We start from the raw sequence: 13626 nt of genomic DNA on the forward strand, positions 1-13626 counted from the left end.
CTCCAACTCCACTGCCCTAATTGGAACACATGAGTTTCTCCCATGCCTCCTCTGGATCATCCAGATGGTCATAGGTGAACGTCAAACGGACCTGGACATGTGCTGGCATGAGCTGGGGGACCTTGCGTGCTCTGCAGGATTTTAATCCATGACTGTGTAGTGTGTCACTAACGGTAATATTTGAGACTGTGGTCCCAGCTCTCTTCAGGTCATTGACCAGGTCCTCCCGTGTAGTTCTGGGCTGATTCCTGACCTTTCTCAGAATCATCCTTAACCCACGGGACAAGATCATGCATGGAGCTTCAGACCGAGGAAGATTGACAGTCATCTTGTGTTTATTCCATTTTCTAATAATTGAGCCAACAGTTGTTGCCTTCTCAACAAGCTGCTTATCTATTTTCCTGTAGCCCATCCCAACCTTGTGCAGGTCTACAATTTTGTTCCTGGTGTCCTTAGACAGCTCTTTGGTTTTGGCCATGGTGGTGAGGTTGGATTGTGATTGATTGTGTGGAGGTATCTTTTATAGAGGTAACGAGTTTAAACAGGTGCAATTAATACAGATAATGAGTGCAGAGTAGGAGGGCTTCTTAAAGGGAACCTGTCATGTCTGATTTGCTATGGAAACTGCCCCCATAGCGTTGTTAGTGATACAATGTGCATCACTAACACGCTTTTTTCATTAAAATTAGTGGTAATATAATGAGGATATAACATGTTATTTACTTATAATCATACCTGCTTGTTCTGTCATAGGGGTGTGACCCTCACATTCAATCAGTGCTGGCGCCGCCCGCATATTTGAATTTTGCTCCCAGCGAGTGTTGGTTATGGGGCGCTTGCGCAGTATCACGGCCAGACAGTAAAGCTTCCAGCGCTGGGAGCCACGCATGCGCTATGATGAGCGGCTCTCCGCGCCTGCGCAGTGAGACTGTGCACTTTCCAGCTTCTCTGCGCATGCGCTGTGATGAGTGGCTCCGGCCGCACACAGTGAAGCTGGAAACTTCACTGCGCATGCACTGGGAGCAGCTCGTCAAAGCGCATGCAAGGCTCCCAGCGCTGGAAGCTTTACTGCCTGGCCGTGATAGTGCGCAAGCGCCCCACAACTTCAGAGCTCGCCAGGAGCAAAATTCAAATATGTAGGCGGCGCCAGCACTGACTGAATGTGAGAATCACACCCCTATGACTGAACGAGCAGGTATGATAAGTACACAAAATGTCATATCCTCATTATATTACCACTAATTTTAATGAAAAAAGGGTGTCAGTGATGCACATTGCATCACTATGGGGGCAGTTTACATACCAGATAAGATATGACAGGTTCCCTTTAAAGAAAAGCTAACAGGTCTGTGAGAGTCAGAATTCTTGCTGGTTGGTAGGTGATCAAATACTTATTTAATGCAATAAAATGCAATTTAATTACAGTACAGACCAAAAGTTTGGACACATCTTCTCATTTAAAGATTTTTCTGTATTTTCATGACTATGAAAATTGTACATTCACACTGAAGGCATCAAAACTATGAATTAACACATGTGGAATTATATACTTAACAAAAAAGTGTGAATCAACTGAAAATATGTCTTATATTCTAGGTTCTTCAAAGTAGCCACCTTTTGCTTTGATGACTGCTTTGCACACTCTTGGCATTCTGTATGTAAAAATTATACAATGTGATTTTCAGGATTTTTTTAGATTGTCTCTGACGAGTTGTGATAATTTCACTACTTACCACACATTTCACTGGTTTAAAGGGAGTTTATCAACACTGAAATGACTGCTCAAACCAAATCAAATTATACTTCTAGACTCTGATTCATGAAAGCAATTTTGCACAATTATCAGTTGCGCAAAATTTAATGACATTTGGTGTTTTCATGCCAGTTTGTCCCAGCTTCACCAGAATGACTGGGATGGGGCGTGGCAGGAGCGTGGCGCCACAGTTCGTCTAATTCATGACATGCTATGGCTTCCATAAGCCAGAAATCTCACTCCAGAGAATGGAGTAAAATTTTTGTTACAGCGCACGAAGGCGTGTACCACACATCAGACGCTCCAGATTCATGCACCTCTTCATGAATTAGGAGAGTCTGACTCCAGTATGCCCCCTCATCAAGACCAGTGAGGAAATAGCAAGTCTTGATGACTCAGAGCCTTAGTGTCTAAAATTTTATGCTGCTTGTCTAAAAATGCTAATCAGGTGGTTGGGCCACCCATGGCATGGCCAGATTAGTGAACCGTCACATCTACTGTTTTGCTTATATCTCTGCCTCTTCCCTGATTGAAAGCTCTGGTTTTACAGGAGCCAGAAGAGGTCGAAAATGGATGGAAAACAAGTAGGTGAAAAGATTTACTGAAATACTCAGCCATACTAAAGGTGTACCGAGAACCTCATTGTTGAGTGGAGTTAAGAAAAAAACAACCGTAAAACGCCGGTACAAAAAACATTCCAAAAACACTGGAACAAATGCTCAGAAAAATAATCGTCAATTAAAAAATTGCTCAGGAATTGACCAACAAATGCTAAAAGTAGACACTTCCAAAAAATAGTTTCATGTAGTGTCTTCTGCTTTAAAAACAGACATTTTTTTGGAAACCTGGAAAAAAAACTCATGTGAACATATCCTAACAGATGTTGGTGCCCACAGTGTTTGATTTTAGGATGTGATTACATCCACAGATAATAAGGTTGAAACATGATAAACAATATGGTTGGAACAGACAAATGGTGCCATCAGCTAGCAGTGACGTCCCACCCTGACTTAAGGCCCCGTCACACTTAGCGACGCTGCAACGATCCTGACAATGATACGACCTGTCAGGGATCGTTGCTGCGTCGCTATGTGGTCGCTGGTGTTATAGCAGAAGATGGAGTCCCTCAAGTTTAAAGGCCCCATCTATGCTATATAAGTCTGACAGTTATTTTAGGTGAAAACAACAGCTATGAATGTTCCTTCTTGTATCAATAGCGTGTCCTTGCTAAAAAGATAACGTGATTCTCCCTGGCCAGATGTTTCTTCTTGTAGCAATAATGTGTTCTTGCAGAAAGATGAAATGACCTTGCTAACTAGATAAGTCTAATTAAATATTTTAAAGCATACAGAAACTAGCTTTTTTCGCTTGTTCAGCTAAACTGTATAATCGAACCATATATGGCAAATCCGTTTCCTGCCTTTAGGGTGTATATTAGCCCTGTGTTTTGTAATAAAGTTTTTAGAGTATGTTTAGACACAAACATCCTGTCATGTGTCTTCATTCTCTCCGAGCTCGTAATCCAAAGGATAGAAGACCCAAAATTCAGTGACGACACTGGTGAGCTGTCAAACAGGCAGGCTCACCAACGGTCAGGGGAGCAGCGACATCGTGGAAAGAATCTTTCCAAGATGTCCTGCTCCTGGTTACGAGCCTGCTGAAGCAGGAGCAGGCTGGTAACCATGGTAAACATTGGGTTACTAGGGGCACACGCGAACCTAGTAACCCGTTGTTTATCATGGTTACCACTCTGCTACAGTGAGCGGGAGGTTGCCGCTCACTTTAGCAGGCTGGTAACCATGGTAAACATCGGGTTACTAGGGGCACACGCGCACCTAGTAACCCGTTGTTTATCATGGTTACGAGCCTGCTAAAGTGAGCGGTAACCTCCCGCTCACTGTAGCAGAGTGGTAACCATGATAAACAACGGGTTACTAGGTGCGCGTGTGCCCCTAGTAACCCGATGTTTACCATGGTTACCAGCCTGATCGCTGCTCCCACTGGTCACACACAGCGATGTGTGCTGACCAGCGGTAGGGCAACGACCAAAAAATGGTCCAGGACACTTTGCAGCGATCAGATTGCAAAGTGTCACACATAGCGACATCGCTGGTGAGGTCGCTGTTGCGTCACCAAAACCGTGACACAGCAGCGATCTCGCTAGCGATCTCGCTATGTGAGACGGGGGCTTTACCCGCCAATATACAATGCAGAGAGGAGGGGGTGTCCAGTCACCATAAAAATTATCAGAAATGGAGATTCTCAGCACTGTCTTTTACTGCCCTTCGTGTGAAGTTTCGTTTGAGGAATCTCAAACATGACGTCACAGGAGGCTGGGGCTTCACTCACTCCCCAAAGCGTCCATCGCTACTTCTGGAACATGATGTCACAGGAGGCTAGAGCTTCACTCACTCCCCGCAGTGTTCATCACCCCTAATGGAACAGGATGTCACAGGAGGCTGGGGGTGAGTCACTCTCCGCAGAAACCATCGCCCCTCCTGGAACATGATGTCACAGGAGGCTGGGGCTGCACTCACTCCCTGCAGCAACAATCGCCCCTCCTGAAACATGACGTCGCAGGAGAAGCAATGGACGCCGGGGGGGAGGGAGTGATGCCCCAGCCTTTGAGACAGAACAAACACATTTTTAAGAGCAGTAAGAGCAGTGAGACTTTGGAACTCTCTGCCGCATGATGTTGTAATGAGTGATTCACTATTAAAATTTAAGAAGGGCATGGATGCCTTTCTTGAAAAGTATAATATTACAGGTTATATATACTAGATTCCTTGATAGGGCATTGATCCAGGGAACTAGTCTGATTGTGGTATAGAGTCGGGAAGGAATTTTTTTCCCCAATGTGGAGCTTAGTGTTTGTCACATGTTTTTTTTTTACCTTCCTCTGGATCAACATGTTAGGCTATGGGTTGGACTAGATGGACTTAGTCTTCCTTCAACCTTAAAAACTAATGTATGTTACTACGTTACATTTAGAGATTAGGTAGATGGGGAGAAGTGTAGGATATTTTGTAATACAGATAATTACAAAAGTGGTTAGGGTGTAAAGACAGATAGAAAATACATTTTAGGTGCCTGACCACCCTTTATGGAAAAAATTTGACTACTTCACATGTAAAAAAAACAAAACCTTTTCATATTAGAGACCCGTGTGTGAGTGAACAAATGTAGATAGAACCCACTAAATACATTGGAAACCTCACAAACATACGGTATAACTTGGTTATGTTGACTGTGGATAGGTAAATTGAGTGCTGCCCAAATCCGGTGGCTTTTTTAATTTGCCAGTGATGGCATTTTATATTGAATCTACTTTAAGAAAACCATAAATGCCAGCTCCTACAATTGTAATTATTGATGAGTGACAGAAAGCATTAGCTATGTGGCCACGAAGGTTAAATCATTTACAATGACTTCAATTCCCACAAAAATCAATATTTGTCAGTGTTTTCTACAGCAGTCACATTACTGCACAATTGGATTTAATTTGTTATTTAACACTCAGTATTATTATGCACTGCAAACAGGGAGAGGTGATGTTGGTTTGCAAGTAAAATGGGCACATCTCAGCACATTGCACAGCGGCTGCTGGGACCGGCCCTCTGCGTGCAATGCTGCCCCCCACACCTACAGAAGGGTATGTGTCAGGAAGGTAATGGAGCAATATCTGTATTACATATATACTGTTTATAGCTTGTGATTTCCAAGCTGTAGATCGTATTAGCTAAAAAGAGTATGACATAGATATCTCTGCATGTCACTCCCTCAAAGACCTTTTACATCACTAGATGTTATATTCAAGCAATATGTCATCACATCAGTACCTGATCGGTGGGGGTCCGACTACCAGGACCTCCACCAATCCTCAGAATGATGGAGCTTCATTGCTTGTGAAACAGGGTAGGGTAAAAAGCAGAAGCGACCTCAGCCCCTTGATTCTCATTGCTGGCAGGGGTCCCAGAGGGGCTCATTTAAGGCCTATGCAGGGTCCAAGTATAAAGATGTAGATATGCATTTTTTTATTTTAATTGGAGAACTCTGTTAATTGGTAGCAACAAAATGTTCTTGATGTAACCTAGACTATTAAAACAGCTCTACATTGAGAGGCTACCATTGCAAAGCTACTATCTACTGGAGACTTACCAGGACCAGTTTTGTAGAGATTTGAGCTCTGGGTAACAGCCATTATTAGTTATCAGCCAAATAATATAGCTAAATACAATCCACATCATACCAAAATATTAAGCCGTATCCACGATGTGGACTTTTAAAGAGTCCAAATAATGCTGCTTTCCATAGAATAATGCAATTAATTTCCAAGAAAATACTGACATACTTCATAATAGTAGGTGGTATTAGTTTGCTTCTGGGGTTCTTGCCCTTGGGGAGCCCCTAGTGATTGGAGCCCTTGCCAGTTAGCAAGTTTGCCATCCCCTGACTCTGAGTGTGACATGAAGGGAGTAAAAATTTACAGTACAAATTGCAAAAGTTATTAAATAGATCTCTTAGAACTCATGAAGCTGGTGAACTTACTTTGAAAAGCCACGTCACAATGGACAATTTTGATAAATTGGTGTTTGATAAATCTGGTGCATTTTTAGACTCTCTAGCCTTAGTTTACACCACCCATGAGGCTTACTTTGCATAAAGATTTTGGAACACACAATCACATTTTAAGACACACCCTTTCCATTCCTAATAAGTTACAGTCCCCTGTCGACCGAGATGGAAAAAGTGTCAAAATCAACATTGGGGGAGACTTGTATAGCTAACTGCTAAAAAAAAAAAAAAAACAGTCTTTCATGAATTTCAACAATTTTTATTATGTGTTTTAGACAATTTCTGTATCTAGTCTAATTAGGCAGAATCTCTGTCTCCCAAAAAAATGAGAATAAAAAGATCAGAAAGTCATATAGACCCCAAAATGGTAGTGATAAAACTAAAGCTCATAGAAAAAAAAACATAAAAAAAAGAAACAAATAGTTATTTCTCTTGGAATCTGAGGAGAAAAAAAATCAAAAGCAAAGAGGGGCCGACTCTTTCACCCAAATCTGAAGTCAGCCCTGTGTCCAGGGACAGAGTACAGGCTGCTGTAACCGTCTGTCTTATTATTAGAGGTCTTCTTATTCAGAAATAGTTGTTTTTGCAGCTCTCTGATAAAGTCTTTAAGTAGATTTCAGAAGACTATATACTTTGCATTTTAGTGCATACAAATGTACTTATGACAGGTGGTCTGGACTCTGGACAGAAGGTGATGGCAGTGACCCTACACACTGAAAACAGCTGCACAATGCAGCTCCGCTCAATGTGTTTTCATCTGACCGCTTCCGGATCCTCCCAATCTGATATTGATGACTTATCCGTGGAACGGGTCTTCAATAACCCAGGGCGAGACAACCCCTTTAACGCTACTATTCTATGTTATCAGCTGTTAAGACCTGGGTACTGTGAATGAGACAGCTCCTAATTCTGCCTCTGCCTCCATGCCAGAAAAGGTTCAGCCCATTACATGTGCAAATATGAACATTGTTAACCTTTCATATTCCAGAAATCAATAAAACAAGCTGCATTTAATATTTAGAAGCCGCCTCACTGGCAGCAGGAAATCTGCCATCACTCACATGTGTACAATGGCGGCATGGAATATCCCGTGTGACCCTTGTGGCTCATTATATGATTATTCTAACTGTGCGCCTCAGAGCGGCATGTCATGTAATGCTGCAGGAGGAATGCCAGCAACTCACCACTGTTAGAAGTATCCGAGAGATTTAGTAGGCCTCCTCCTAGCCCCCGGTAGCTATGGTAACTGTAAGTCCCATTCCCATTGATGTATAACACCTCTTGCGTGCTGGATACAGCGGACGTGGAGTAAGTGACCTGTGCAGTTTCTTGTTTGGGTGGTTTATCGGTTAGTGCCGGTTCATCCTGCAAAGACAAGGTGTGAACATGTATATCAGCTGATGCCACGTATACGGTATTTATAGAATACAGAACTTCTGTACATACACTGCAATGCGTGGTTTATAACATGTATATATGTATACAGTGGTGTAACCTGAAGCCTGGGGGCCTCAGTGCGAAATCTGCAACAGGGCCCCCAACTATCACAAGTCTTTAATAGTAATAGTCTTTTCATATAGGCAAAGGGATCTTTTGGGCCCCCACATTCTCCAGGGCCCGGGTGCGATTTCAACCCCTGCACCTATTAGTTACGCCCTCATATATATATATATATATTTCCCAACATTGCTCGGGGTGACAAATCCCACACGTTACTGTCTATAGAGTTAATTTTAAAAATAAAAGCAGATCTCTTAACAAGTTTCATAATACAATCGGGATACTTTAATAGATCTTTTGAACCTGATGAGGGTGGTGAACTTACTGTGAAATTCCATGTCAACATGACTAGCATCCTGAAATAAAAGTGGGCATTTATGAATCTTGCTAGCTGGGCTGTGGAGTCGGAGTCAATTATGGTGGAGGTGGAGTCGGTATAAAATGGATAAAATGGACCAACGCAGACTCCTAAAATATATAATACACTGGGGACAGTAGTACAATGCAGGATGTGCTGTAAATGTTTCATAAGAATTTGGGAAAGTTATGAAATGTCCTATAAATGTCTGTTCTGTTCCTAATCTAAAGGCCCCGTCACACTTCGCGACGCTGCAACGATCCCGACAACGATACGACCTGTCAGGGATCGTTGCTGCGTCGCTATGTGGTCGCTGGTGAGCTGTCAAACAGGCAGGCTCACCAACGATCAGGGGAGCAGCGACATCGTGGAAAGAATCTTTCCACGATGTCCTGCTCCTAGTTACCAGCCTGCTGAAGCAGGAGCAGGCTGGTAACCATGGTAAACATCGGGTTACTAGGGGCACACGCGCACCTACTAACCCGTTGTTTATCATGGTTACCACTCTGCTACGGTGAGCGGGAGGTTACCGCTCACTTTAGCAGGCTCGTAACCATGATAAACAGCGGGTTACTAAGTGCGCGTGTGCCCCTAGTAACCCGATGTTTATCATGGTTACCAGCCTGATCGCTGCTCCCGCTGGTCACACACAGCGATGTGTGCTGACCAGCGGGAGGGCAACCACCAAAAAATAGTCCAGGACACTTTGCAGCGATCAGCGACCTCACAGCAGGGGCCTGATCGCTGCAAAGTGTCACACATAGCGACATCGCTGGTGAGGTCGCTGTTGCGTCACCAAAACCGTGACACAGCAGCGATCTCGCTATGTGAGACTGGGGCTTAAGGGTCTAGGCGTTTAGCTGAGATGAATCTGTGCTGCACTTTATGTACACGCTCAGTAGTGAGGCCGTGCTGTGGAGTCAGAGTCAGGGAAATTGATGAGTCAGAGGTTTGGCTTACCGACTCCTCAGCCCCGCTTGCTAGACAGGGTAATTAAAAAAAAAAAAAAAGATTATACAGCCATTCTGACATGAATTTTCAATGCAATGTAATTACAACAGCCCCATCAGATCTTAAGTGATCTACTTAATAATGAATGTAGTGTGTATAGTGAAATCTAGTGACAGATCCATTTTAATACAAAATATTGCATTAGTCTCTATGCACACTAAGGCTGCCTTTACTATTCTTGTTGAAGGGAAAAAAGTATGCAAGCTTATACTTGTCGGTTCCAAAAAAAAGGAAAGAATAGGTCAACTTAAAGGGGTATTCCCATCTCCAAGATCCTATCCCAATATGTAGTAGGTGTAATAATAAGAATAATATTAGCAAATACCTCCAATTAGAAATGTAGTATAGTTCTTCTGATTCGCTATGTCTCTTTCCTCATGTGCAGGCATTGCTGGACCTTAGGTATCCATGGTTACGACCACTCCTATAGGGACAGCTCGTTGCTAGTGGTCGTAACCATGGATGGCTAAGGTCCTGCAATGCTTGCACATGAGGAAAAAGACAGCGAATCAGAAGAACTATACTACATTTCTAATTGGAGGTATTTGCTAATATTATTATTATTACTACTACTATTACATACTGGCATAGGATCTTGGAGATGAGAATACCCCTTTCATTTCAAAACATATCTGTCATGGATGTGAAGGTTTTATTAAAACTGCAAATAATACTGTTACCGTGAATCATGTCCACTTGTGCAAATTATTTTGATATCACATTTATTTGTATATGATTTATTGGAGTCTATCATAATGATCACTAAGCAGTATCTGGAGGACCACTTTTCGCCCTTGGACCCCTATATCTGGCTTACCCGCTCTTCTGTACTAGTTTCACCGGTGCTGGAAAAACTTAGTTCTAGGGCCCAAAGATGTAACCTGAAGCTCCTGCGGCTCAATCGCTATTTTGTTATTATTTTTTGTGAATTTACCCTGGTCCCATGTCTATTTTGTCCTACAAACTTTAGGATTATTGACATACATGTCATAGCAAAAATTAAAACAAGTCTCAGATTATGTTGTGTTTTTGACTCCACCACTTTTTTGATGTCCCACAGGCCAATACCACTTTAATGGCCACCAGTACAAGCTCGTATCACTTAGCAAAAAGGATGAGACCACCACTCTCTATAAGGGTCCCATAGTTTGCATGGCTTTCCATTATGGTATATATGTTCTTGCTTTGCTTCACGATATCCTTTCTGAGCACACAATTAACAAGGAGAAAACAAGACTTTTATCCAGAGTCTTCTATACACAATGGCAGTACTTTTTTTTTTCTTTTTTTTATATTCTGGACTCTAGAAAATCTTGTATTATTATGTGTAGCACAGGATTAACTCCATTCTTTCGTTCCTCTTAGATCAAGGTTAAGGACTGCACATTAGTGACAGATAAAAGATTCTTTGCGGCACTGTACCCACATCAGGCCTTTACCTCCGCCAGGAAGTACCTACGTTTATTACTGATGAAAATCTGCGCTTTTCTATAAACAAGGTCAATTACATTGAGAAATAGTGAATATAAGACAAGAAAAGGTGGCTGCAATACTTACTAGTCAACTCCAGAGATAAGCTTGCTGAAGAACCATAGATGTAATATGTTCCCACTACAAAGGCTACAATAGTGAGGGGTATATACTAAGCAGGTAGCTTAATACCACCAGATCATTAAACAGCTTTAGGTATGGATATCCCTATAAAACTAAGAAGTAAAGATATTAAGTTCTAGTGTTATTGTTACAAGCATCCGTCGTGCTCAGCCTGGGAATAATTAATCTTCAATGATACAGATGAACTGTGTCCTATTGGTACAATGTACAGTGGGGAAAATAAGTATTTGATACACTGCCGATTTTGCAAATTTTCCCACCTACAAAGAATGGAGAGGTCTGTAATTTTTATCGTAGGTACACTTCACCTGTGAGAGACAGAATCTAAAAATAAAAAATTACATTGTATGATTTTACATAATTAATTTGCATTTTATTGCATGAAATAAGTATTTGATACAATAGAAAAACAGAACCTAATATTTGGTACAGAAACCTTTGTTTGCAATTACAGAGGTCAGACATTTCCTGTAGTTCTTGACCAACTTTGCACACACTGCAGCAGCGATTTTGGTTCCTTCATACAGATCTTCTCCAGATCTTTCAGGTTTTGGGGCTGTCGCTGGGCAACATTGAGTTTCAGCTCCTTCCAAAGATTTACTATTGGGTTCAGGTCTGGAGACTGGCTAGGCCACTCCAGGACCTCAGGAGCTTGAAATGCTTCTTACGGAGCCACTCCTTAGTTGCCCTGGCTGTGTGTTTGTGGTCATGGTCATGCTGGAAGACCTAGGCACGACCCATCTTCAATGCTCTCACTGAGGGAAGGAAGTTGTTAGCCAAAATCTCACGATGCATGACCCCATCCATCCTCCCTTCAATACGGTGCAGTCGTCCTGTCCCCTTTGTAGAAAAGCACCCCCAAAGTATGAGGTTTCCCCCACCATGCTTCACGGTTGGGACAGTGTTCTTGGGATTGTACTCATCCTTCTTCTTCCTCCAAACACGGCAAGTGGAGTTGTTACTAAAAAGTTCTATTTTGGTCTCATCTGACCATATGACCTTCTCCCATGCCTCCTCTGGATCATCCAGATGGTCACTGGCGAGCTTCAAACGGGTCTGGACATGTGCTGGTGTGAGCAGGGGGACCTTATGTGCCCTGCAGGATTTAAATCCATGACGGCGTAGTGTGTTACTAACGGTAATGCTTGAGAAGGTGGTCCCAGCTCTCTTCAGGTCATTACCAGGTTCTCCCATGTAGTTCTGGGCTGATTCCTGACCTTTCTCAGATCATCCTTACCCCATGAGGCGAGATCCTGCATGGAGCCCTAGACTGAGGAAGATTGACAGTCATCTTGCGTTTCTTCCATTTTCTAATAATTGTGGCAAAAGTTGTTGCCTTCTCACCAAGCTGCTTGCCTATTGTCCTGTAGCCCATCCCAGACTTGTGCAGGTCTACACTTGTGTCCCTTGTGTCCTTAGACAGCTCTTTGGTCTTGGCCATGGTGGAGAGGTTGGAGTGTGATTGAGTGTGTGGACAGGAGTCTTTTATACAGGTAACGAGTTCAAACAGGTGCAATTAATACAGGTAATGGGTGCAGAGTAGGTGGGCTTCTTAAAGAAAAAGTAACAGGTCTGTGAGAGCCAGAATTCTTGCTAGTTGGTAGATGATCAAATACTTATTTCATGTAATAAAATTCAATTTAATTATGTAAAAATCATACAATGTAATTTTCTGTTTTTTCTTTTTAGATTCTGTCTCTCACAGTTGAAGTGTACCTACGATAAAAATTACAGACCTCTCCATTCTTTGTAGGTGGGTAAACTTGCAAAATCGGCAGTGTATCAAATACTTATTTTCCCCACTGTATATACTACGTGCTGCCAGGGGATGCCAACAGCCCTCTCAGCCTTTGCAAGGGTATTTAAATTCAGGGAGACGGCAAAAATCACAACATTTTCCTGCAGTGCAAGGAACTTGTCAGACTCCCTGACTATCCCTGACCGCTACTATAGTGGTATGGGTACAGATTTATTTATGTTCAAAAGTGTTTTATGTGTCATACTAGTATTTGAAGAATTTAGTTCAATCCTGCAGCGTTGCACATGGTAATGAGGCAGGACTAGTCCATCCTGGTGGTTCTTACTCCGGACTAGTCCTGCCTCTGACCGTCTAATCCTGCCACACTGGGTGTAATAGACAGCCTACATAATGGTCCTACCATAATAAGTATTGAATGCAAGTTGTCACTCACTCCCAGAGAGGCATGATTAGGAGATCCAAGGCAGGACTAGTCTGAGGAAGAGTTGCCTCATTAGCATATGCAACGCTACAGGATAAAAGGTCATCCCTCAAACACTGCAGCATCAGTGTTCACCTAAAACACCTCATCAGATTAAAGAAATCTGAACCCATACAGCTACAGTAGCGGCTGTAGACAGTCAGGGGAGGTTGTCTTTAAAGCGCACCTTTCAGCAGGATTGTGCTCAGTAAACTACATACACTGTCAAATGGGTGCCATTACACTGATTAAAATGATACCTTGATTTATGAAATCCGTCCTGTGGTTCTTGCGTAATCTTTACTTTCAGTTTGGTGATAACGATATGCCCGTGCTTCTGGGCGGCCTGTGGGGGGCGCTCTATCTGGTGCTCTGCTTACATATTCATCTGTATGCTCTTATGACAGCTCACTGATCATTCACTGACCTGCCTCCTATTTTACATAATGCATCTAGTAGTGCGGGGCTAGATAAAATAGGAGGCAGGTCAGTGAATGATCAGTGAGCTGTCATAAGAGCATACAGATGAACCCATACAATTTAGATAGCTGTCAGCTGACTGCTCATTTATCCAGCAATCTCTTCTGACTCCCCCA

At 42.6% G+C, this 13626-nt stretch overlaps 1 protein-coding gene across 5 annotated transcripts in view; it reads right to left on the bottom strand.

Moving 5' to 3' along the window:
* The window catches only part of NOL4 (nucleolar protein 4), a 406127-nt gene that overhangs the window by 17301 nt on the left and 375200 nt on the right, over positions 1 to 13626 (bottom strand). For all 5 annotated transcript variants that reach the window (XM_073679225.1, XM_073679222.1, XM_073679220.1 and 2 more), the window contains one exon: positions 7513 to 7693. In XM_073679225.1, coding sequence (XP_073535326.1) covers positions 7513 to 7693 — 181 coding nt within the window. The remainder of the gene's footprint in view (positions 1 to 7512; positions 7694 to 13626) is intronic.

The sequence above is a fragment of the Phyllobates terribilis genome, unplaced genomic scaffold (assembly GCF_046119375.1).
Source record: "Phyllobates terribilis strain yellow unplaced genomic scaffold, ASM4611937v1 Scaffold_4__5_contigs__length_816908805, whole genome shotgun sequence".
Classification (NCBI taxonomy): Eukaryota; Metazoa; Chordata; class Amphibia; order Anura; family Dendrobatidae; genus Phyllobates; species Phyllobates terribilis.